The sequence below is a fragment of the Bradysia coprophila genome, unplaced genomic scaffold (assembly GCF_014529535.1).
Source record: "Bradysia coprophila strain Holo2 unplaced genomic scaffold, BU_Bcop_v1 contig_232, whole genome shotgun sequence".
Lineage (NCBI taxonomy): Eukaryota > Metazoa > Arthropoda > Insecta > Diptera > Sciaridae > Bradysia > Bradysia coprophila.
In genome coordinates this window covers 12,967,889-12,994,280 of record NW_023503493.1, presented here as the reverse complement: position 1 = coordinate 12,994,280, position 26,392 = coordinate 12,967,889, and the positions used below count along the sequence as shown (strand labels likewise).

General features: G+C 35.2%; 1 protein-coding gene and 1 long non-coding RNA gene across 4 annotated transcripts in view; one reads left to right on the top strand and one right to left on the bottom strand.

Moving 5' to 3' along the window:
• Window positions 1–9,955: 9,955 nt before the first annotated feature.
• LOC119076756 (retinaldehyde-binding protein 1-like) overlaps window positions 9,956–26,392 on the bottom strand; it is a 25,628-nt gene continuing 9,191 nt past the window's right edge. Inside the window, exons 1-7 of one of the 3 annotated variants that reach the window (XM_037183707.1) lie at window positions 23,071–23,275; window positions 20,198–20,207; window positions 12,052–12,210; window positions 10,984–11,175; window positions 10,662–10,914; window positions 10,433–10,600; window positions 10,041–10,369 (exon numbers count right to left, since the gene is read on the bottom strand). In XM_037183707.1, the coding sequence (XP_037039602.1) occupies window positions 10,184–10,369; window positions 10,433–10,600; window positions 10,662–10,914; window positions 10,984–11,175; window positions 12,052–12,146 (894 nt within the window). In that variant the 5' untranslated portion in view covers window positions 12,147–12,210; window positions 20,198–20,207; window positions 23,071–23,275 and the 3' untranslated portion in view covers window positions 10,041–10,183. Of the gene's footprint in view, window positions 10,370–10,432; window positions 10,601–10,661; window positions 10,915–10,983; window positions 11,176–12,051; window positions 12,227–20,197; window positions 20,208–23,070; window positions 23,328–25,901; window positions 25,910–26,392 lie in introns of those variants that run through there. The other 2 variants (XM_037183705.1, XM_037183706.1) reach the window with 2 other exon arrangements.
• On the top strand, window positions 19,219–19,730 carry LOC119076763. The gene is made up of 2 exons (XR_005087689.1): window positions 19,219–19,469; window positions 19,521–19,730. It is a non-coding gene; the product is annotated as an uncharacterized LOC119076763 (long non-coding RNA).

Sequence of the window (26,392 nt, the reverse complement as noted above, 5' to 3'; positions counted from 1 at the left end):
TTAATGGGTTTTTTTTTCTTTTGTTCAATTACTGCCGTTGTTGGATGGACGAAAACTGCCATGTATTGCGAAGAAGTGATTTAATATTACTCAGCGCCACCAATCCATTCTAAACTTCCAGTGGAAGAAAAAGTTTGTAAAATTTGAAACGAAGAAAGTAATATTGTCGCGGGGCGTATCAATCGCAAGGACGTCCCTGCTCTCTGCGTTTGTAGCATACAATATAAATATAACCTCGAGACGAATTTTAGCGACACCACATATGTATTGTAATACATTTTGCATTGTCTTGTCGTGTTTGTACCATTCGTTAGAAAAAAAATGCTTAGAAACTGAAAACGTCTTATTCTTGTCACGATGAATACGAACACTTTCATTGTAAATGTGCTTGAACAGTTTTCGCTGTACAATTTTGCTTTTTGTAAATTCTTCGGAAGATATATGCTTCGTGCGCTTGGAATTTATTGTCTCAAACGATCGAAATTTTAAGAAAACATTCGTTTGGGAATAACAGAAGTGATGGTGAAACCGCGCTAGTAATTGGTTGTGGTTGCACATATCACACAATGGGAAAATGTGTAGCGAAACAAATGAAAGTCTGTTAGTCTATGAAAGGGATCATTAATTTTGTATGTAAATATGACGCCTGGGCACTCCCACACAACGTGCATAGTTTTCATTTAAATGGAATTTTTGATTTATATTTTGAGAGCGGGTCAGTGAAGCGAACATATTAAACGAACGATTTTTAGCTGGAATAATCATTTCGGAGATGAATTGACCAAGGCCAAATTGTAAGAATGGTTATTTGTGTCGCTTAGAGATACATGATTTATAAGAGAAATTCAACACTGTTACTAGAGGTTGTTGACTGCGTGTGTATAAGAAAGTATTTATCACAAAGCCAACAAGGGCTTTTTAAAGTCCATGTTTTTTCTTAGTTTGTAAAGCTTTTACGAACAATAGCCGCGTTGCGAACTGTTCATTAAATCTGTTACTTCTTTTGTTCAAAGAAACTTTAAAATATCGCAAGGTGTTCGATGTTACTTCATTAGTTTCAGCATACATTTTGCTACATAGGAAATCAAATGTTAGAACATATCGCTTTTAATCTTTCGGATTACACGCAGATGACAGCTGCTTTTTACAGATTGTCCGTCTCAGCGTGTGGATTATTATATACTTTAAACATCGAGTCATGTCCGCAATAGATTCTAGTTATTCACTTAGCTTAACAAATGCAAAAGAAATTATTAAAATGATTAAAATGATGAACGAATATTTCCTATGGAATGACAAGATACGCTTTTTACTTCAAATAAAGACTATAGTCCAGACTTGCTGTCTCCCATAATGTACACTGATCCTGTTGGGTATTATACACATTTACATAGAATTCTGGTCTGATAATATCTTAATAATGTTGAACAGTCCCACAAATCCACTGTGGATTCCACATATCACTCTTATGCAAATACAAGAAAGAAACAATATCGTCGTCGTCTTGACCCAGTTTTACTTCTCACGATACTCACCGCTCGCACACATATATAAATCTCCAAAGCATGGCAAACTTCTAAATCTCTAGTAAACGGGAGTTTTATATGTGCTAGCCAATTTTATCAATTGGGCTCGTGATGTTAAACAATGTTCCGTGAAGGATTTTTCGTTTCGAAGAAAATTTAGCTTGCAGGCACAATTTGATGTATACTTTGGATTGTTTGGTACGTGATCCACATACGGAACCGTATTGGTTCGTAATATATTACGCTGCAAATGAGAATAAAGGTGGTAATTTAAGAACACAGTTTCGCAAAGTGAGCCGCTGCATACTTATTCCAGCGATATTTTTCTATCGTCGCAATGATGACAAAGACTAAATGGCGATTTTCAAAAGAAAATTGAGTTTTATGCCGCAGATATTGTTTTTTGATTAAATTTAATGTTTTGGTTGGTGAAATTATATTACAGCTAGAGGCAGTGCAGTTTCGGCATGAATTTGCTTCACATTAACAATCCATAATATGGAATAGGTTAATGCTGACGATGTCAATAGAACTAACTGTGTTCGGAGTGTAATAAATTGAAATTTCATTTTTATTATAATTCGCTAATGTGTGACATGTCCTGTTTCTGCATTTAACTATTCTTTTGTTCACACTCAACGCGAATTATAGTCATTATACATTTTTGCGCCACCAATCAATTCGTAAATCAACGATAACGACGAGATTATGTAAAATTAATTGATGGGCTGGAAATTTAATGAGGTGACTTCAAACAATCAAAAATGAACGTTTCATTTCACAATACACTGTTATTTCCACTCTGCACAGTTTTTCAAATTACCGTGGCTTTGTGCTCTTGTAATGATTGTATTGACAACAAAAATGTGATTATCGCCAATTAAGGGGGATGTAGCCTATATTTAAACGTTTGGCGTTTTTAGAACACTGTCAGTAAATAAATATATTCGTTTGTTGTAGTTTGATGATAGGTCTGTGATAGCTCAGTACAGATTGCCAAAATTTGCATACTGACTTTACTCAAAGCTTGTCAAACTGAAACAAACGAATCTATTTTTAGTTGAAAGTCATTTGTGGTCGTGTGGAGTGTCATAATTTTCAAAAACAATTTTTGTTAAAAAATATCAGCGAAAATACAATATGAAACGCTCAAATGTATGTAACGATTTTAGTGAAGCGCATTTAGCTCTTAAGATACTCTTAAGAGCCAGCCGTTGAAACCACTCTCATTTTTTTTGCCTCCATTCGCACTGGTAGACAGTTAAAAGTCGAAAAATGACATTTTTGGGTTTGTATTTTGAATACCGGTGACCTGCATGACTATAGATTCATTGGAAAGTGGGGAAAGGGTCCGATATTTCGAAGTAAATATTCAAAATACAGTTTGTTAGCCCTTGAGAGATTCTTTTGAAAAACAGCCTACCGAAATCGGGCGTGTTTTCTAGTGGAACTTTTTATAGGTACCTAGAAAGGACTTCGACCCTAGAAGCCAAAACCACTTTCAAAAAAATTCTTCGAAGCTTTTATGGCTGGTGAAAGGTGATCGAAAGCTGAAAATTTGCACATAAAATTACCTTTCAAATGATACCCCACACCACCATGTACGTCTCGTGTACTAGAGAAATATTGGTAAGAAAAGTGCAAGTTTTCGGTTGAAAACTTCAACTGCACATATTTCAGTGTCGATGAATTTTAAACCCAATAAGTCTCTATTCGGTTCAATAGTACATGTGATTACCTTTCTAATGACACCCCACACGACCCTGTACGGCTCGTGTACCTGGAGAAATTTTGGTAAGAAAAGTGCAAATTTTCGGCTTTCGATCACCTTTCACCAGCCATAAAAGCTTCGAAGAATTTTTTTGAAAGTGGTTTTGGCTTCTAGGGTCGAAGTCCTTTCTAGGTACCTATAAAAAGTTCCAAAGGGATTTTCAAATCTTGTTCCAAAATAACATAACCTGGACACGCCCCTCCTTAACAAAAAAGAAGTTTTTCCGAAATCCACCCAAAAACTAAGAACGCACATCGATTCAGGGGCCTATTGGGAGCTCAAAACAGCATTCAGTAAAATCGGACCAGTTCCTTCCTCATACAAAATTTTTCATTTCATGAAATTTCATACACCTCTCTGAAACCGTTTTGTCACAAATGTTCAGTGAGTGGACATATTTTGATCGAAGATAATTTTTATCTTATAGTCAGGGGTCATACCTTTCTAACGATACCCCACTCAATGTATTTCATTTGAGAAAAATCACTTTGTTGACTGGAAAATTGTCGTGAAGTCGCCAATGAATGACAGGCATACTTGAGTCACAGAGGTGATAATTAGTTGTACAAGTAAAGGGACATTAGGTCTACCAATATCCAAAAAATTACTTTTTGAAAATTGTTTACACAGCAACTTTATAGTGGTTCAAAATTATTCCCTCTTTTTTGGCCATAAAAGTGAAAATTAGCCACACCTAAGTCACACTCATGATAATTTTTTGCAGCCAAACTGCTTAATTTTGTTTTGCTGCTAGTCTCAGCTTTCCAACAACACCCCACTTGCTATATATCTGGTCAACCGTACCGTTCTATTGAGTGCCGACATGTTTAATTGAACTCCATTCAACCACACCGTGCATAAGCATAACTCCTCCATGTGAGGTATGTATAATGGAGTGGAGAGTGAACATATAATTTTCAAGTTGTACGTCCACTGAAGTGAAAATCGGATTCTACCTCTTATCTACTACAGAGTTCCCACGACTTAGGAAGGCTCCTAAAATTAGGAATTTTAGGAAATTTTAACGGTAATTTTAGGAGAATTTTAGGAGATTTTGCAAGTAATTTTAGGAGATTTGATAAAGGTTTTATAAGTAATTTCCGGAGGAATTTTTGCAGCCTCAAGATCTTTCTGTTTCTCATACACTTCGTAAAATAATAAAAGTGTTTCAGAAAATTAATATGTTCAATTAGGGGTGTGCGATGGATATAGGATCGAGACAGGCATAGTCCACTAAAAATTGTTATCATCCCTAGATGTCAAAAACTCGATTTTCTCAATTGAGCCATTTTGCCTCAATTTTAGACCAAACAAACACTCACGAAACAAACATTTCTCACGTGATTTTCAAAAACTTTTTTGTTCTAGATAGCCTACAACATTCGCAAGAATTTAAGCCCACTTGAGCAAAGATCGAATTATTTTCTTGATAGAATTTCCGAATTTTCAAGTTTAAAATCCACTCAATTTTTCATAGTCGGCAAACTTTGACGACTCACCAAAAATACCTTCTCGACAAACTTCGCCTGGATTTAATTTTTTCTTGTAGCACTGGACTCCAATTAGTAGAATAAGACTAATACAGCTAACAAAGATCTCAAAGATGGTTTTTGGTAGAAGTCGAAGTAGGTGGAAGACCGAAAACTAAAAAATTTAGCTTCTATGATTTGTCTCAAGTTGTAAATAAATTTTTAAAATTTACGCCAGTCTCGATCCTTACTGCATCGTACACACCTAATTGACAAAAAGTTTTTTTTTTATCAAAGCATCGTTTTCCTTATGTAGTTCAATAATTGAAACTTTTATGGTTTACACTTTTTTGACGCCAGTTAAGACCAGCAACTTGGTATTTATCAGTTGTTTCTTGTCGACTGGACCCTTCTTTCAAGTTAACAAGATTCACCATAATTTTGGTCGAAGTGCGACGATAGTCGCATCTACTAACAAGCTGAGATCCTCGAGAATATATTTGTTTTCGCTAAATCCACGTTCAGGATCGCTGTTTGCATGACTCAAAGAAAGGACTGTTTTCAAATTCATTGCAGCGTAATTAAAAAAATAACTTGTTTTTCAGTTTTATTAAAAAAATTCTTTGATAGTGTGGGCTATTTTTAGGAATATTAGGAGTTTTAGAAGATTTTAGGAGATTTTAGGAGGATTTGGTCCATTTTAGGAATTTTATGAATTTTAGGAGGAGTGGGAACTCTGCTACTTAATTATAGAAATGAATAACATAAATTGGATCGATGGACCATTCTTCTAAATTCTCACTCTGTATATGAACTTTCTAATTTTATCCATCGATTTGTCCTTTTACACCAAAGCTACCATGCAATTAATAAACTTTAGCTCGTAACGTCATCAGTCGTCCTACTTTATATTCGTTTTTTTTTAAATCACTTCTTATCTTTAAAAAAATCAATTCAATTAAATTACCAGTTCCGATGGGCGTTGCCATAAATCAAGAAGAAGTGAGAAAAGGTAAAATGAACTTTATCCGAAAAATCTGCATTGTGTTGAACGAATAATTTCCTTTTCATGAAACCAGAAATTGCAGATGCGTATTTGTTGACAGTTCAGAGAATCAGAGCTACTCTTGACGAGATAGAGGATATATTCCTGGAAAATCCCGAAGTTCCCATAAATATCTATCTCACTTTTGAGCAGCGAGTGGTGGACATTAACTATGACTGTAACGAAAAATTTCTGGAAGCGTTTTCAAATTTTGATTTAGCGGAAATGGAAAGAATTAGCAACAAGGTTGTCGAAGCAGTAATCGACGCATCGGAGAAGTTTATGGAATTAGAATTCGTTACAAACACCACCATTTCTGGTAGAGAAAATTGATATTTCAATTCGTAGATCTGTACACCAAAAATTAGTCAATTAAATCTAAAAAAAATCAATTTCGACTTTGTTAACCCCGCGCATAGATAATTAAGAGGATTTTCTCTTGAACCCTTTACATAGTAGAAGTTTTCTGCCATTACAGCATCATTCCCTTTCGCTTATTATCCAACTAAACAAGCAACGACAGGGGAAGTGTAGTTATGTAACTTTCGCAATAAGCGATTGAATTATTTGAAAAGTTTTAAGAAATTACCAAGCTTTTCCTGTTCACGGTGAGAAAGAAAGAAAGGCAGCGCAAGAGTTGTTGATTGTAAATAAAATAGACTTCAGTCAAGTCATTGTTCCACTCTCTATTCATTCAATTTTATACACAATTTACCTGGTAAACTTCATAAAAGTATTAAAGACGGTGAGATTATCAGAACTTTATTACGTAAATGTAAGAAGAAGAAGAAGAAAAAAACAGCACAAGGAAGTAAAGGTAGGTAATCTTTACAATTGAAATTCAGGCGTCAATTTCGAAAATGGTTTGATTGTATTAGGTTGTGCGTAACGTAACGCGTAACGTACGGTCAATGACCTTTCATTTGCAGTCGTGTATAGATGAGTTCTATTTATTGCAATCTATTTATTAAATTGGGTTGGTCAAAAAGATCTATTCAACGACAAGATTGGATGTGCATAACATGTCAAGATACGGATCATTCGTTTGCCGAGGGAAGAAAATAGGAAATTACAACCAGGTCGGAGTTTCTCGATCGGCACGGAGAGTGACAGTTCGGTGGAAAAAATGTCTATTTTCTTCCGTGTCAAAACAACAGTGGGAAATTCAGGCGCTTCAACACCATCTGTAATCATTTCTTTTCTTTACCTATACACTAGCCAGAGTCTCACCTAGAACTAAAGGTATGAATGATTAATAACAGAAATGGCTGGCGTTTAAGGTTTTCGAGATCCTTTTATACCGGATCGTGTCTACAGTGCTCAGTGGTAAACCGTGCGACTAACCTAGTGACATCTAGTGTACTAGTAGGTCTTGACTGGTAAGCCGTGTGACCACAATAGATTTTTGAACCGATTCAATCAGCTGTGTTTGATATGCTTGTCTGGCCATTTGTTTTTTTCTGTTGTGGTCTGTGGTTGAGTGGTGACGAGAAAAATTCACTGTGAAAATTCCCGGGACATGCCGAGAAATTCGTAATTTCAAGTCGCATGACTTTTAGGTGGTCGGTTATTTCTACTCTACTTCTAAAACATGTTAAAAAAAACTAGCATTGATGATAACATACAAATGTTAATGTCACATCACACTTCCCCAAGGATGTTCCACTTTATAATAATAATTATTATCATGTGCCGAGATTTGTTCAAAAGCGAACAGAATTTTAGTTGGGATGCTTCCGTAACGACTTCTTCGTATTTATATCATATAAATGAATGGCTAAGAGAATGTGAGAGTTCATTTTTAAATCTGATTTTATTTGCAGAATATTTTCCTCCTTTTTTAACTCTTTTTAATTTCATGTCCCCCAAAGGATTCTTATCTGAATATTTCATTTAAGTTTATGGTATGTGAGTATTGAAGGGATTAAAAATTTCTCTGAAGACTTTTTTTTAATTAACAAAATCCACCCACATTTGCTTCGTTTCTGCAATTAAAATCAAGTCTCAAGAACATTTCACTCTTTTCTGGATTTATCTGTCACTCCGCTGCGCTGGGTATGTGTTTGAAAATTTTCAACATTATTTTTGAAGGATATGCAATTTCAACAATCGGAAAACTGAATCCTGTCGCCATACGAACATAAAACGGAGTTAACTTAATTTACTTATGTTGTTGTTTCCGATGTTATTTCCCACGAAAATAAAGTTTCGAATTTAAAATTTCATCCCAGAATGTGTTCCATAAATATGTACGGCAATCTGAGCGTAAGTTGTTCAAACATTTGTGTACACCAGTTATGTACTTGTTGTACACAATATTCCTATCGAACACACAATGCATAATATGCCACCCAGCGAAAAGAAAACATCTTTTGAATAAATGTGAGACAAGAGTTGCATATATGAAGAAAAATCCAAGTTTTTATTTTAGCATACATCGCGGAGTAGTATTTCTCGTACACATTTCGAAATTGCTTGTCGGTGATGGCTCTGTGTGAAGCGTTTCTGTATGCTCAAACCTACCGTATATATATGAATTGGTGGCACATAAAGTACAATGTACCGTACAACTATAAAAGATTTTGGATTTCGGTGTTGTAAAGACGTTAAGTTAAATTACAACGCTACAAAAAAGAGAACAATAGAATTGCTGAGAGAGCTGCGGGAATTCGATAAAAATTTATTGCTCGAAGAAAGTATTTGATTTTTGATAATCGATATCCAGACTCCGGCTCCGAAACAATAATCGGAAAGCTCTTTTTTATTTGCCTAAAAATTCAATTTGAATTCTGAATTCTAAGATGGCAATAACACATTTTTTGTAAGGAAAATATCACTTTGTGTTGTGAATCTTGCTGGCGAATCCGAAATCGTATGACTGATGATGATTTTGAAATTAAAACAATAATTTTGCTTCATTTCTGACAAAAAAAAAGTTGGTCTCTCCAGAATTTTTACGGCATCACACAGAATGCATTTTTCAGCCTTTTGAAGTAGTTGCAGAAGTTGGTGAAAAAATCCCTTTTCAAATTTTGCAACTACTTTTGCGACTTCTTGAAGTGGCTCCGCTTTTCGAGACAACTTCTTTTGCAACTACTTCAGGCGGGTCTCTTTTTTACAGAAAATTGAAGTTTTATCTCATTCCCGCAGCTTCGCTGTGTGTGTATGTGTGTATTAAGTCGTTAAAGGTGGGTTTTATTGTGATTTTGCAGATCAGCTTTATTGGAGAATGTTATTGGTGTTATATAGACGCGCCGTTATAGTGTGATAGGTATAAGACAAAAGCTAAAGATAGAAAGCTTATGGATTGAAGTTAAGTGTAAAAGGCTTTTATTTAACATAATGGAAAAATTAAACGCTGAACATTGAAGGAAATGAGATTATCCGAATTGTTTGGATATTTAGATTGCTTAGCTCAGCATTGGGGAAATGGGATTGCTATTATTTTGATGGAAGAGCTAATTCAAATGAACAAGTACCAGTTATAATGCGTTTACCTATAACTATACGTGTAAGACCAACACAAAGAAGTTCACAGAAAGATCGTGTTTGACAATTGCAGTTTAGGATAAATGCCATTTACCATTTATCCACGCCATTAGTCGTATAAATTTATACGTCAGAGAGAGCTTTTTTCTCCTTTGTTACGATCTGTCAGTTTTTCTATTTTGCGATTTAGTATGGAAATGAAAACTAAAATGGAGATATCTTTGCTGTTTTAAGTGGTTTTTCATATTTTTTTGGACCAAAATGTTTTAAAATGTGTTTGGAATCGATTGGCATTAACAGATTGTGTGAAAATATTTTTTTCTATTTTATTATTATGTTAATGTCAATCGATTCCAAACACACTGTAAAACATTTTGGTCCAAAAAACATTAAAAACCACTTAAAACAGCAAAGATATCTCCATTTTAGTTTTCATTTCCATACTAAATCGCAAAATAGAAAAACTGACAGATCGTAACAAGGGAAAAAAAAGCTCTCTCTGACATATAAATTTATACGACTAATGGCGTGGATTGAAAGAGAGACCAGTCTTCATTGTATTTTGAAAACGGCGAGTAAAAGGAGTGTAGTGCTTGGATATCTTAAACCAGAAAAATTGCCCTTCTTTCTCTCTTCGATAATAAAACTCATTCTCTCCATTTATAAAAACTCTTATTTTCTCCAATATTCTACAAAAGAAGGAAACGTTCCCATAACTCGAAATTCAAAACTTTTTATTTGGCAAAAACTGAAGCCACTGTTTAATCAACAAAATCCGAAACACATAACAAAACCATATAGACTGAAAAGGAGAAGCATTATATAAGCGACGCTCATAAATCTCGACCAAATAGCATAGACACGACCGGAGGGTAACTGCTCATCAGTCAATTTCTAATTGCGAAAAACTGTTGGTTATTGGCTGAACACTCTTGGTGTCTTTGCCTTTCTTTGGTCGGATTTCTTTCAGGTCTTCGGAATCAATCAACCAATCTCTGTATTTCGACTCTAGCAATTTTCGTTCGACTTTGTAGTACTCTGCCATGGATTTGAGTTTGCCACCGTAGTCCTGCAAAATGTAAATGTTTTGAGAAGATTTTCCTAGCATAATTTTGTGACATCCGTCTGTTACCTCTGGTATTATATCTTCGCTGAATAGTTCCAATGGTCCATTTGGGGTGAACTGTAACAATGACAGCAGATCCGATTTGATTAATGGTCGAAGAATCATCATGATTTGGTTGATGATTGACGCTGCATGTATGACTAATACTTTCTTCAACCGGACGGGATGAGCTTCCTGCAATTTTTGAACACATTGTACTCTGAGGCTCTCTGTCCACAATTCGCAACTAATTAACCTGAATGTACGACATAAAAGCTCTTAAACTACCCAATTGAATTTTAGCTAAATGGCCGAGCTTAAGTCCTTTCATGTCGAATACAACGATGTATCCTTCGGTGAGACCATCCTCACTTATTCGTAAATCGTTGAACATACAGAACGCTCGAACAGCATCCGAGAAATTCATTTTGGCTGGATCGGTGTCTGTTAATCTGTAGAAAAGGAGGTGATATCCTTCGGGCGTTGTTTTGGGCACTGACACCATTTGCCTTGAATTAGAATGTTTTTCTTACATTTTTCGTTCGGCTTTACCTCATTGCCTAAGGAAGATCACTTACGTCATGTTAAAGACATTTTGAACGCTATCACTCATCGAATCTCTATTAGCGAAGATGAGTGGAGAGTTGGCTCGAATTTCGCAATAGTTTTGAAGTGCTTTTTTCGCCTTTAGTGTGTTCCAATAACAAGCGTGCAGAAATTGGTGAGCATGCTCTCTGCTTAGGTTTGGATATGTTGGCTGATCTTTGATCCTGCAATGAACTTAGCAATTTGAATGGGCTTTTTCGAATTCAAACACATCTCACCGACAGTCAATATTTATCACAATGGTGTATAACGTACGTAAATGGGCATTTCGTATTTACGTAATTTGATGATACGTATTGCACGGTACCTTTGGTACAACGGAAAATATGTGTGGATGGATGCTTCTTAGGCATAATAAGCCTAATGTTCAAAAGTGCCATATATCACGAAATTACGTCAATACTAAATGCCCTGCCCATCTACGTGCGTAATTTAACAGTTAACATTAAGTCTAAAGAGTAGAGAGGATGATTTTTTGTATGATACAATACGTAGAGTTACAGAGATATTATGAAAACAACACGAGCGAATGGTGGGACAGTGTTGGGCGAATAATGAGCGAATAAAGGTGAATAATGAGCGAATGAAGGCGAATAATGGGTGGGACAAGATTTTCCATTGTTGTTTCCCCATCGCACATGTCTAATGAAATGGCTATCGATACTTCCTCTGTACTTTGGGAAAATACATAATAGAAACTGGAAGCCGATTATGTTGTCGGATATCGACATAAACAAACGATGACGTTAAAAATTAATGAAGTAATAGATTGTGAATCATCCTTCGATAGTTGTTGTAGTTGTGACATGTCTGCAAATTGTTATGACAAATACAATTGTTGAATCTGTAGAACATGTAAACCAGTATGTCGATTAGAAACTCCAATGGTAAAATGATTATCCATAATGCATTTGTGGTATTCATTAGATAATCATGTGATTGATTAACTGTTCACAATGACAAAATCAATTTATTTAATTAACTTACGATTGATTAATGATTAGTCATACAATGTTTGCACCGAAAGGTGTCTTTCTTACCAGTTATACAAGTCATCGACTAATGCATTCTGATCGCTGGTCAATTTCTCCGTCGTCACCGGATGATTGAGAAATGGATGGAGTAACTTGGTCATCGTATGTACCACTTGAATATTTCACTCCCTCTCTCTCTCTCTCTCGTTGTTACTGTGTGAGGGTTCGGCCCAGCTATTTTCTGATGGAAAATAAATTATTTATAATTTTCGGCTGTCTCTATCTCTTTTTCACATTATCTCTAGTATGGTGCTCGAAAAAACACTAATACATTTTCTGTTTTAATTAATTTTGATTTGGTATAATGTTTATAGCCTTGGATGTTGGCTGTTATTAATTATCAGCCGTAATTGAAATAATTACTCTTCAGCTGGAACCGACAAGAAGTTAATGCAAGCATTTCGGTGTTTTGATGATAATCTTATTAATATTTTCTTTTTACATGATATTTACGGGTATAACCAGCGGCCGTATACCATGGATGGGCGTATATATTCGGTAGAAGAGAATAATTGTTAATAATTGTTGTTGGTGGTGGTAGTAATAATTCTCTGTTGTGTAGGTAAGTGTTCCTTAATTTGAGTAGGAAAAAATAATAATGAAATAATGATAAACAACAATTAAAACTAATAATCCTCTCCTATGTCATACCATTTAGCGTCTGAATGCTAAGTAGGTGGTTTTTTTTTACACGGAAGAAACAACAATTTATAACGAATGCTCGTCGCAAAATGTTTTCAAGATTAGAGGCGTGCGTCGCTGGTTTGATCGGCACGTTTAAGTATGGTTTCCACTTAACAAAACTTCGTTAGAGAGCCGTGAAAGAGCAAGCTGTCAAGGAAATAATGCAAAAATTGAAAAAAAATCAATTTTGTCTATCACACGGAGTACTTTTTTGGTAAGTAGAAGTCAAGCATTAGACTGACGATGACGACAATATCAAAAAACATTCATGATGCTTTCATTTTTTGAGGTTAGGTTTGCAAAATTGACAGCTTATTTGAGAGAAGAAACCGCTATTTGACATTGACCTATTGATTAGACGCGTCATGATGCGAAAATACAATTTTGAAAACAATTTCATTAAGTTGATCAAATAAATCATTGGAAACCAAAGCTCAAATATAATAGATTTTCGTATAATTCTATTACATACATCTATAGTCGTAAATTACTAATGTCAGCGATCTATTTTTAGTCAACCAACTTCACAGTCATGACATTTCATGTATATTTTACCAGAGTACATCACCTGAAAATAGAGCGCAAAGGAAGTACCGAAAAGAATTGTGGGGCTTCTACTATTTTATGTTTCTTTGTAAATACTTTGATTGGAATTTGAAGATATTAGAAATTTGTTATCGACAATGACACCAAAAAGTAAGCTATGTGATCCGCCTAGCGCCTTCTTATATAGTCCTCAAATATATGGTAAATCGAATGAAGCAAAAGATGTTGTTCCAGGCGATCGTTAAACAGAAAACGTAATAGATTATATCATGATACGTTATAAGGCTCGGAACGGGTTCGGGTTGACCTGTTTTAGTTCAGGTTGACCTGAACCGGATTCACGACCCGAACCTGAAAAATTATTTCGGGTTCAACCCGAACTTGACTCGAACTTGAATTTTCGATTTCGGGTTTAACCCGAACCTGACCTGAACCCGAAATGGTTCAACCCGAATTTGACCTGAACCTGAATTTTCAATTTCGAGTTCGACCCGAACCTGAACTGAGCCCGAAATTTTAAATTTAATCAGGTCGGGTTCGGGTAACCCGAAATTTTGAGCGTTTATTACACTAAAAAAAGTCAAAAATTTCAGGTTCGGGTCGAACTCGAAATTGAAAATTCAGGTTCAGGTCAAATTCGGGTTGAACAATTTCAGCTTCAGATCAGGTTCGGGTTAAACCCGAAATCGAAAATTCAAGTTCGGGTCAAGTTCGGGTTGAACCCGAAATAATTTTTCAGGTTCGGGTTAAATCAAGTTCGGGTTCCGGTCTGACCGAACCCGACCCGTTCCGAGCCTTAGATACGTATGAAACGTATGTCATTGAGTATTAATTTCAATCGCAATATATCATCAAAACGTTACGAAATGAAATATATCTTAACTCTTCACAGGTGCGCCCAGTTCCATTCGGCCAATGGGTACGCTAAGTGTTTGTTAATAGCTATTGTTATTAATAGTTAGTTAAAGTTGCTTGTTTATTGTCGCTTATCGGATTGACCTCACACCTCACTCTTTCTGTAAAGTACATTTTGTAGTAGATGTTGTAGAAATTCGCAGTGCCGGACTGGCTCTAAAAAGCCATTCGGGCGTTGTATGAAGAAATTTTTCAAAAATCCCTTCCTTGCCGTTTATCCATACAAAAATCAAAAGGTCTTTCGGGAATCGCCCGAACGCTCATAGGGCCAGTCCGGCACTGGAAATTCGTGGGCCTGACCTAACTCTAATAAATTAGAAAGCAATTTCTAAATTGCCATCGAGCTTATTCTGTCTATTTGCCAATTTTACAATCACAAAAATTGACAGATCACCCCACACCTCATCATTTCATGCAAATAACAATTCACTTAAGACGGATTATTTAGCCACGCTAAAATCACTGCATAAATCACAACGCACTATTCTTCGGATTTTAGTTTGAACATACAGCTCTCCAAACGATTGATCATTTTTATATTCTTTAGAAAAAGACCTGTATGGTGTAGGAGTGTACTCGCAGATAACGCAGTAGTCATTTGTTGACATAGGTATTTCTCTCGAGATTAATACCATAATAATACAATTATTTCTCGTATACAACGGCATCTGAAGTTTCAGCTAACGTGAGAATATTTCTGCTTTTTACGCACTAGAGGTGTGTAGATTGTGAATCAAGGCCGAGTGTGACAATACACATAGTGTGCCTAATACAATTTTGATCAAGTACCTACACATATAACGTCTAAAAAGCATCTATCTCTCGGTAAAACAGTTATATCACTGAGTTGCATACAACGTTTTTCTCAATCGAGGCAGCGAAAGTTTTACTTTTCGTCACTGAGTTGAGAAAAATGACTAATTTCTCACTTGCATTGTGAAATAGTACATTTCGTACCTAGGACTAAAAGTCTTTTTTAGCGTGTGAGAGTTTCCAGACAGAGCCGAAGGCGATTTATTTTTCATATTGGATAGATATTGGATTTCGGGTCCTAGGTATGAAAAGCACTTTTATGCCACTCAGAATCATAATATGCAAAATTTGCAAACTTTAGATGCCTCTGTGGCATAAAACGTTGTATGCAACCTCGGTTGCATAAATTACTATTATCGACCGGCACAGCGACAATGTTTTTCAATACGAAAAAAACGGAATTTAAAATTTGTAGCTCTGGGAGTTTTTGCAATGCGTCTGTTAAGGGCGTCCCAGTTTATTGATTACATTTTTTTTTTCATTTACCAAAATTCAAAAGGTATGCACCATCGTCTCGTCTGCCTATTATTATATAGCAATTCATGTCACCGTCTGTAATGTAAATGGAATCTATGATGCCCGACGATACTTAACTTATTCATAACGAAAATGATGTTACATTTTTATTGTCGCTTTTTCTGAAGCATTTTTTTCCTTCTCCATCTTCACTTTTATTAAGAATCATTGTTGGGCTGTCTTGACCCGTACATTATTTTCGCAGACAAAATGGGAGGTTTTCGACCGATATAAAATCATATTTTCAGACACATTCTAAAACAGTCACCTCGTATATATATGTGACCGCCATAAAAGATGAATGCGTAAATCTTCGTACGATTTTTGACGGTTAATTCAGATTCAGTTTTTACTAATTTGCATATCGCATAACATTAAGTTCAGATGTACGATATTCAAGCAAAACTCTCGGTGTATTGTAATTATTTTCAATGTCATACTTTCACTTCAGAATAAATTTGTGTAAATTCTCAATATGCCACACATCCACACATTTACGTTGCGGTGCCCATGCCCATATATATATTATCATGCTGAATATTTTATCATTTTAAATTAATTTGATTTTAACCACAAACTTAACGGTTACGGTTGACGACGAGGTGTGAGTCGAATAATTTAATGCTGCCCGAAAAGAAAAACCCAACTCTGACGCTTCTCTCATCGATTTATGGTATTTATATCAAGTTCGACGATTATATAAGTTCCTCTCCACCATCAACTTTATGCACACATTTCCAGTTTTAGTTCAGACAAAATTTAAATTATTGCCACGCAAACAATGGAAGATGTTTGCCAATAATTCATGTTTGATAATTTGCAGGTGAAATTAATTTCAATAACGGCAAACACCTCTGTTTAAATTATTTGGCTTTTATTGCAAGGTTAATTTTTTGATTAATTAAACAACAACAACAACAACAACAATAACACATGGAAACAAATCTTTTCCCAACTTCAAATATTACTTGGCCAGATACAGTAATATTTTCTTACATTTTATTAGTTTTTGTCATATTTTCCCTACAGTCGGCGACTTTGAAATAAAGGGCGCATATCATTTCAGCTGATCCACTCATACAAACAAGAGTATGATAAAAACCGGTGAAAAACTCAAAAATGCTTTTACTACCTGCCCCATGCGAAAGTTGATCATTACATAGCAATATGCCCCCTGCAAAAATGATCCATTACATGGTGGTATATTTTCGGTTTTTTTTCATTTTTATTTGTGTAAATCAACTTTCGCATGGGGCAGGTAGTAAAACAGAATACCTTGGATGCTGCTACGTAATTAATTCATTCGGAAAAAACTTTGTGATGCTCGCAACCTCACTCGTGTGTTTTTGAGCAACTTGCTTCGGTAACTCGACAAATGTAGATGTTGCTCAAAATACTCACTCTTGTAAGTTTGCTTTCATCACAAAATTGTTACCTCATGTAATGAATTACTTTCGCAGGATCCAAGGTAATCTACTATTGTTTGAATAAGTGGGTCAACTGAAAAACAGCTGAAACGAAACACGTCGTGTATGGCAAAGTCGCCGACTGTAATTTTTCCAAAAAGATACATTCTTCAGCAAAGAATTGTCAGCCATCATCTTTGTTATACTTTTATGAACCAATTGAAAGGGAAAGATAAAGAGAAGTGAAAGCGACAAATCTCATCAGATAACCATATAGAAATGTCAAAGAATATCGTAGCACGTCTGCTGTTCAAAGTATCACCTAGTGCTTTATATAAGATCTTGTACTTCATTTGTTACACCACCCATTTTATCTCGCATTTTGCTATATAAGACCATATTAACCTTAGGTAGGCCATGGATTATCTTTGTCGTAAGTGTCGATAACAAATGATTTATCGTTTCTGAAAGATGAATGAATTATAGATTTTAGGTGACGTTTTTTAAGGTGAATTGGGTGATCGATAGATTTACATTCCAAGCCACAATATTTCGGTGCATATTGTTGATCTAAGTATTAGGATAAGGATTAGTAGAAAGTGGGTGAGACACAGTGAGTCTTTGAAGCCTATTGATCTTATGTGGTGATTCAGATAGCAGTGAGCTGTTAGGGCGTTAGTGAACCTTTTAATATTGTTCATGTTTGAAGAGAGAGAAGGTATTTGGATAATTTCGGATTGATGACGATATAATTTGTTGCCTGTCTAGCTCTATACGTGTATTTCTCCAATCCTTCTTAAAATCTCTTGCGTTTCACTCGTTTACAATATAGTAGTGCTCTAAGTGTAAGTAAAACAGTTGGATTCTAATTTTGCAAAGTACCTAGCAAAACGTGTGAGGTATGATTTTGATAAATTCAAGACATCAGTTCTGTAAATTCTAATTGAGAACCTACATTGCCTATATATATAAAAAAATGTTTATTGAATATTTAATAGCCAAATAGGTATTAATGATACACGCGCTACAACATCGTCAATAGGAAAACACGTTTTGTCATGAGGCACATGTAAGAGCATCCACAGTGGTTTGGTTTTTAATAAAAAAGGAAACAACAAAAAATCAAAATAACTTAGTTTGCAGTGGTAAAAAATAACACGTGAGAGAAACTACCATCCAGCCATATCGCGATGTACACCCTTCACATTTTTTATCACTCCACTAAAAAAAAAATCAGAAAATGTGAAAGACGGCAACAGTCTCTATCTGCACATCAAAAATGTTTGCAAATATTTGTTTAATGGTGCTGCAGAAGAAGTAATTCAGAGAAGTGTACTGAAAAGTAGTCTGGAATGCACATTCAAATTAAATGAAAAGAACAGCAATTTCTTATCGGAAAGAATGAGTTGTCGTTTCGAGTAATGCAAAAGAAAGGAGACCCGACGATGAATTGATTTAAATGAATTGATTTGAATGAATCGATTGGCTGTCGTATTTGTCATCGTGGAGTTTAAGGAGTTTAAGTTAAATCAACGCACTTCAAGCAAAATTGATCATAGTCGATAGCTGCCAAATAGAATACTATTTTGTATGAAATAGTTTTTACCAAGGTTCTGAAAGAACAGATTAATACATAACACTCATTGTGTGAAAAGAAAATATTTTTTTGTTGAGTTCAAACACGGGCATAGTCTAAGGAATGATAACTGAATAAATTTATTAAAAAAAAAAAAAATAAACCAGGCAGGAGCGGTTCATTTTCGAAACGTCAAATAAGGGACCTAATACATGGGATGAAAATGAATTCAAATGAACACTGACATAAATTGAAAAATTTTATTCGCAAAATATCAAGGGCTACTAGATTGTTCAGGTCCCTAGTCAAACAAGCGCTCCTGCCTGGTTAACTTTACTCTGTAGTGGTTCAAATCGTCCTATAAAGTCTTACAAACCTAGTTGGAAACAGGAAAATTTTGATGCAACCGATGCCACCGCCTTCGCGAAAGTGTCTTAACCTGTTTCAGAACCTTGGTTTTTACAGTGTTTCACATTTGTGTGATACACTGTCAAGTTTCAGTACCCTATTTATAGTACCACCAACGCACTTCAAGCATAAGTGGTACTTCAAATTTTCATGTAAAATAGAGTACTTTCTGCAGCTGACCACTATGATCACTTTTGCTTGAAGTGCGTTGGTACCACTCATGCTTGAAGTGAGCTGGTTAAAGCAATAAAACCTTGTCGTCCAAAGTATTATTTAAACAGCTGCACAATGTAGAACGCTACACAGTTCAGAAACGTTCAGCAAACATTTCCGAATTTCCGTATTCAACGTAAACAATTATTGTCTCAACCAACGTCGACGTTTTTAGCGACTTTTATTAATTTTCAGTTTTAAATCAGCCACTGCCCTATTAAGTTGTAATTTTGTTGTAAAAGAAACATCCAAAATGCGTTTTGCCTTTGCAGTTCTGATTCTTTTTACTGTGATCCTATCCATCGAAAGTCAATGCGGATGCTCGAAATTGTGTGGCGACAGTAAACGTAGAATACAAATCTTCGGATACAATTATCTCAAAATCAATTTTTTTATAGGAAAATGTGGGCCAAACGAGACTTGTGTACCGTGTTCATGTGAATCGAAATGCACTCCAGTCGTATATCCATGCACCGAAGCATATTCACGCGATTGCAGAAGGTGTCAGTGCAATGAAGGTTACCTTCGAACAGGTACCGACGGTTGTATTCTTCAAAAAGATTGTATTGTGAAAGGATAGGAATAAAGAAATTTGCTTCCGCAACTCAGATAGTCTGTTATGGCGGTAAGCTACAATTCACCTTTTGAAAACAGAAACTGGGTTGAAGGTGAGACAACCTCATCAGAGGTCGGACATCAAACCTAAAATCTATATTGTTGGTCTTTCGGATTGAATGAAAAATCGCTCGTTTAAATGAACGAATTCTTGTTCCCGAACTACCTGAAAAAACCACGATGTCAATGGGTATCACGGTAAATTGAAAAAAAAGGACTCTGAAACTGTTATATGGGTCAGCAGCGTAACGAGAGCCTGTCGAAGTGCAAAAACAAAATCCGTTGAGTGTTTTCTGAATCACCGTACAATTTTCCAATTTAAATTTCAATTTGTTGATCTCGCATCTCTTTGCGCCGAAGAGTTAATTGACAGCAACTCTATTTACATGCACACACTACCATTGATCGAATAGCTCATTATATCAGTTGATTGGAAATTAATTTTAATTATGATTTTATGCGATGGAAACCATTCAATGGCTTCCCATATGCATATATAGGGTGCAGTTTGATCGCCAAAGCTGATAAGTGGTGTTAGAGAACAAAGTTCGTACAAGATGAAATTTTTCATTTTTCGTTTTTTTTAGCGAAATTGCCATAATAGGTATGCGAATATTGAATTGAATATTGGTACAGAATATCGGTTCCAAACTACTTCTGTATGTAAATGAAATGAATAGGGCAAGAGATATCAAGGGGTAATTACTATACCAATGTTGGAATGTTAGCTTATGGCATTGTCGAATCAGATCTTCTTTAATTGGGAAATGATGCAAATTTTGGAAAGAATCCCAATGAAAGTATAAAACGGGTAATTTCATCGCTGAAACTCAGTACATAATGAATCCCTAAAGCAACGTAAGCAAATGGCGACTCGTACTAAAATCCAAGAAAGACATAGTGGATAGGTAATGTCATTAAGAGGCTATTAGTTCGATGCTAATGACACCTTTAATAGAAATGGCTGACTATGAGTTTGTGTTTGACAGAATATTGTGCCTATATCGAAATACATGGTCAAGGTTCAATGCAATTTTTTCGTGTTTAAATGTCATACAAACAAAGAAAAAATCAAGGTAGATTATAGTGGGGAGGTAATGTTATTCATCATCAAATTATATGAGCAGCAGCAAGAACACGCAGTTTCCCGCGAAATGAGTTATATCATGGCGAAGGAATCTTCTTCTATATCATTTTCGAGATATAGTTAGAAATTATGTTAGGTGATGATGTTTCACTGGGACGACGACAGCAGTGCCATCTCTTATTATCGTAATAAGTAAGAAAATGTATATAAACGCGGGCCATCCATTTTGGACAAGTCAACCACTTTAAAAATAGGTTTCATAAGCATCGAACTAATGTGCTCAGGGTCTGAATGACATTACCTATCCACTTCAAACAACACATTCAGTCTGGAAATTCGCTTGGCGTTTTTACAAGAAAATCTAGCTCAAATCGTAGCATTTCTTAATGAACTCATTTAGAATGATAAACAGGAAGTGAGTACCCCTCGATACAAATCCACACTTTTAACTGTACGATTGATGGATTTGAAATGATACTTGCTCTATTGGAATAAAGGTACAATGGAATGGCATCGTTCATCACAATCATCACTAACGATATTGCCAGACCCATTTCTGCCCACACGTAAAATGTTATTTCAGGTTAAAAGAAATTTTTTTGTTCGAAAATTTTTCGTTTCAAGAAAAGAAGAGCTATGCAAATAGCCGAACGCAATTGCATTTATATATCAAATATCGTTAACGTTTCGTTTTTACCCAATTCAAAAGTGGTATGGCAATAAATTTTTTTCCCCAGTGAAATATTGCCTGCGCTTGGAAAAATAATTTTCCAACTTTCAGTTCGTCTATGCTTTATTTCTGATGCTGCGTTTTTTTACAATTTCCCTATTGACTAATGTCGCTATAACTGAACACTATACATGTACACTCCACTCTGTCTCTCTCCGTAAAAATCATATCTAAACGTGATAAATGCCCTGACTGGGAATAAAACACGTTATATTCTTGGAACGTATTGCACGAGACATTATTATAGCGAAATAATTCCGAAACTGGAATGCAGCAGATACAGTCAGCTAAATTTGCACACTGCTCGAAGTGTTTACGCCATATGTAATTGAATTACTTTATAGTGACTGGACGTTGTCTTTTCGCAAATGATCGGAAAAATGATACCGAATGTGTCAGTTTTCCACTCCGATTTCGAATTATTTCAACAACAATCGATGAAATTGAGTTGTGGATGTTTTTGAAACTTGTGACATTGTAAACAAAATTATTTATCCTGGTAATGTGGACGTAAAGGCTTATGTGAGCGGTGGTTTTTGTGGAGTGAATACCACTCGTTTGTAGGGACCGAGTACGAAATTCAACGACGACAAGTATTTGTTTAACATATCAAAATGGTCACTTTTACTTCTAACTAATTTTCTCAAAAAATGTGTGCGAAATCTTTTACTTCATTTGTTTAGCCTTTCACTTAACTATATAACCGATGTCATTTTCCCACTTCAATTTCAAATTATTTCAACTTATTATTGCAATAATCGATGAAATTGAGTTGTGGATGTTTTTGAAAATTGGAAAACAGAACGATTTCTTTGATAATGATGACATAGCGGTGTGTGAGAGTGATGCATTTTCAGAGCTTCTATCTATGCTATTCGACATAATCATATCAAGTATTTTACCTGTTTTGATCGAACTATTTTTCAACAGCTTAGACGAAATTTACTTTACTTCATTTGATTTAACATTTACTTTGATACATAGACAGGTTGTTGCGAACGAACGACGTATGGTAATTGGAATTATGACAACAAGTTCTGCCTTTAGTTGGGTAAATTTTAACTGTATGTCAGTTGAGTGAATATAAATTGAAACAACCTTGATGAACGAAGGAAAACCATCGAACAGAATGGAAAAAAATGCAATATTGGATGTAGCAAAGCATGACACAGTCTTGAAATGCAGTTCTAAGAATTTTTCTTTGATTATTAATGCATACGAGACGGTAATTTCTTTGATTATTTTCTTTAGAGATTACTTCTTGTGTAAAACATTGTTAATGTAAACTCGTTGCAAAGTTTATTGCTTATGACATAGAACATAAGATCAATAGAAGAGATTACAAACATAAGATCTAGGTCACATTCAAAGCAATTGCAATTGCACTTCATTGTTAACATCAATGGAAGACAAAAAAAACTCAGTCCCAGCACTTTGATAGCGTTTGTATACTTGCTATTTTGCAACATTTTATATCAGAAAATATTTTGTAGAGAAAAAAAATGCTTCGTAAACGTACTATACTTTCACTTGTTGACTTCACTCGAACAGCACTGAACAGAAATGAGTTTTTTAACACTAAAACATACACCAGCAAGACAACAACGAAATAAAAAACTATAAACAAGAAACTACGGCTCTTGTTAATGCAAAAAAAAGATTTACGATATTTTCCAAGAAACGTCTGTACATACGTACACTTTCGCTTCAACTAACTTCGATGATTTTAACTTGCTTATGTACCAGTGTTAACATTCATATTTTACCGTAGACGGTTCAGCAAAAACACTTTGCAAACTAGGTTCGTATATCCAAAGAAGAGGCGTATTATCTATGGACTCATGGACAGTCAATAGTTTGGTTACCGAACGATGGAGCATTAAATGGTTTATGATCAAACTCTTTTCAATTTAAAAGAAAAAAAAAAAAAATTTCTTTATTAGTGAATTTCTTTGAACAACCGGAATGGATGGAGAAATTCGTTGTGTTATTTGGATTTTTATTTCTTATTGTGTAATTGCTTAGTTCGTTCATTTAGTGTAGCATTTTCAGGAAGACGTATGATGGTTTTTTAATTGAACCAGTTACACACTCCCCTTATTGAATATAAAGTTTCACCTAGTTGTAGGAGATGGCAAAAACTGCAATACTCGTCTGTTTCCAATGGTGTCCAACGATTTATAATTATGTCGATGTTTCCCATGATCCCTTAGGTCTTCTTTTGTTTAAAGTATCTCATAGAGTACAAAATCTTTTACTTCATAAGTCTTAACGTACATCTGCAACCATATAAAAACACGTTTACCTATGATTATCGACTTATCATTGCTGTCTGTAACAAATGATTAGCCGTTTAAGAAATAAGTTCCACTGTCTCCTGTCTCCTGGAGCAGTGCCATGGTATTGTTAAACTGCTACAGCAGACAATGAAAATTTTCTAACGGGAAGCAAATTGGGTAGACAGTGGAAGGGGCTTCATTTCCATTTGAACAGATAGAAGATTCAAGTTACTGTCTGATCAACGAGGGAACATTTGGTTAAAACCGGTCACAACTCTGATTGAATATTCCGTAAAGTACGTCTAATCATTGGTAAATTGAGGGAACATAAGTAAAAAAAATTGCAGAGGTTGTGTATGAAGAGGCTACGCCGATCGCTGGGGCCGTTATCACTAAAGATCCGCTGAACTGTACAAAAATGTTACTACAATTTCCGTTCAGTTGAAATTTTGTTATGAAATACTTTTTTTTCGAAACAACTCTAGTAAAATATTGGCTGATTGTGTAACATCTTCAAAAACAACCTTGGTCCAATTAGCATTTGACTTTTGGGTAAATACGGGAACTGTCTCCCAAATTGAAAGTGTTTTTTACTTGTGTCTAAAGGAATATCCAACGGTTGTCGGACAGAATTCTATCTAGCTGTTTTCCCCTCGAAATATATGGATTTCCATTATAAACAAGTTAGGCTTCTTAAAAAGAAGAATGATTTCAACGAAGCGTAGAAGTGACAGCGTATGAAATTATTTGCAAAATCTTCCGGTTTATTTTGATGAGCTGCATGTTAAAGGTTATCTGTAAATTTTCTACAGACCATGACATCGATAGATTTCATTTCTTGTTCGTGTCCCTATATAAAATTCTTTCAATCACGTTTCGATTTGTTACTATACTAAACTGATCATGTCGTTCTCATCAAAGTTCTGAACCTTGCTGCTCATTCTCAATATATTGGAATTGAAATGACTAACATTGCATTAGTCCGTTCCATTCAGAGTTTTCGCAATAAACGTCAGCTCATTATATTATTACGATCAAAAAGTGTATAAAATAATCTGTTACTTCTTTTGTTTAAATTATTGACGAATTGTATACCAATGAAAGAGTGACAGATATAAACATTTTCTAAATTATATTATTATTATATAAATAGTACATTACTATACCAGTGAAGTAATTTGAAATCTCGTATCCAGATCCGTATCTCGTATCCGAGGGCTTCAGCCCGAGGTACTTTTACTCATCGTGATATGAGATATCAAATTAATTCACGTGTAAAGTATGGCGTTTTACTTTACGAGCGAGGGAAAGGGTCTTCACTAGTGAGGGAAAGGCCACATTACCTCACTAGTAAAGTAAAAATTATTATTATATTGAGAGAAATCACGACAGAGTAAAGTTAACCAGGCAGGAGCGCTGATTTGACTAGAGACCTGAATAATCTAGTAGCCCTATATGTTTTGCGAATAATTTTTTCCAATTTATGTTCATTTGAGTTCATTTTCATACAGTGTATTAGATTCGCAAATGAACCGCTCCTACCTGGTTTATTTTACTCTGCCGTGGAGAAAATTGTGAATTTATTTTTTAATTTTTTTCTGTCTCACACGTATGTAATGACAAGTTTACTGGGATAAGAACCATTTAATATCAAGACTGTCAAATTTGTGGATCTAGAATTTATGTAGAATAGAATCTGTTGAAAACGACAGTACGGCAAACTGAAATGTCATTCATATTTTTCCTAAATCAAGAAACCTTGCTTTCCAAATCTTGTACTTATTACAAGTTGTCCAAACTGTGGAGGTTAGTGTTCTAGATAAAAATTACGCTGTCAAATTTGGAAACCAATTACACTAACCTCTTAAACTGCAAGTTTGTCCTTAGCCCTCGCTGTTGACAACAAATGACTAGCCTTATCAATAAAAAAATTATGTTAAATTTAATGCAATAATTGATTTTTATTGCGACTGGCATTAAAGTTCTATTATTATCCGTCGCAGAGGATTTTACCATTCAAAACGCAATAGATTGTGGAAATTGTTATCGTCACTACCACAAAAATCAGCGATGGCACTGCCTTCAAGTCGGTCTTTTGAGATACGAAATTTAAAAATCAAAAGCATTTGTTAGGAAATAAAATTTTCGATCACATTGTCCATGAAAATATTGTTCGATAAAGTGACAGAACTGACCGACTTGCCGACAGCGTCAATCATTGAGAGTCCTGTGAAATAGTGCTCAGATCCACAGTCTATGTTCGCAGAAAAGTGAAATATTTCCGGCATATTTCTGATTAGGAGTCGTTGTGGACGGTAATTGTTCTTCCACATAAAAGTCTAGCAAAGTCTGGCTTCAGTGTTGTTGTCGCGTGCAGTGCAAGTTACCAGCAAAAGTTCAGAAAATTAAAATCTAGGTTTACCGTTGTTAAACGAAATTTTCGTGGGAAAAATTACAAACCGAAACAACTTACAAATCAGAAAAAATGTCGGACGTTACTTTCCGCGAGTGTTTGAATGAAACTTTTATGTTTGGATCAAATGTGCACTTTTTAAAATG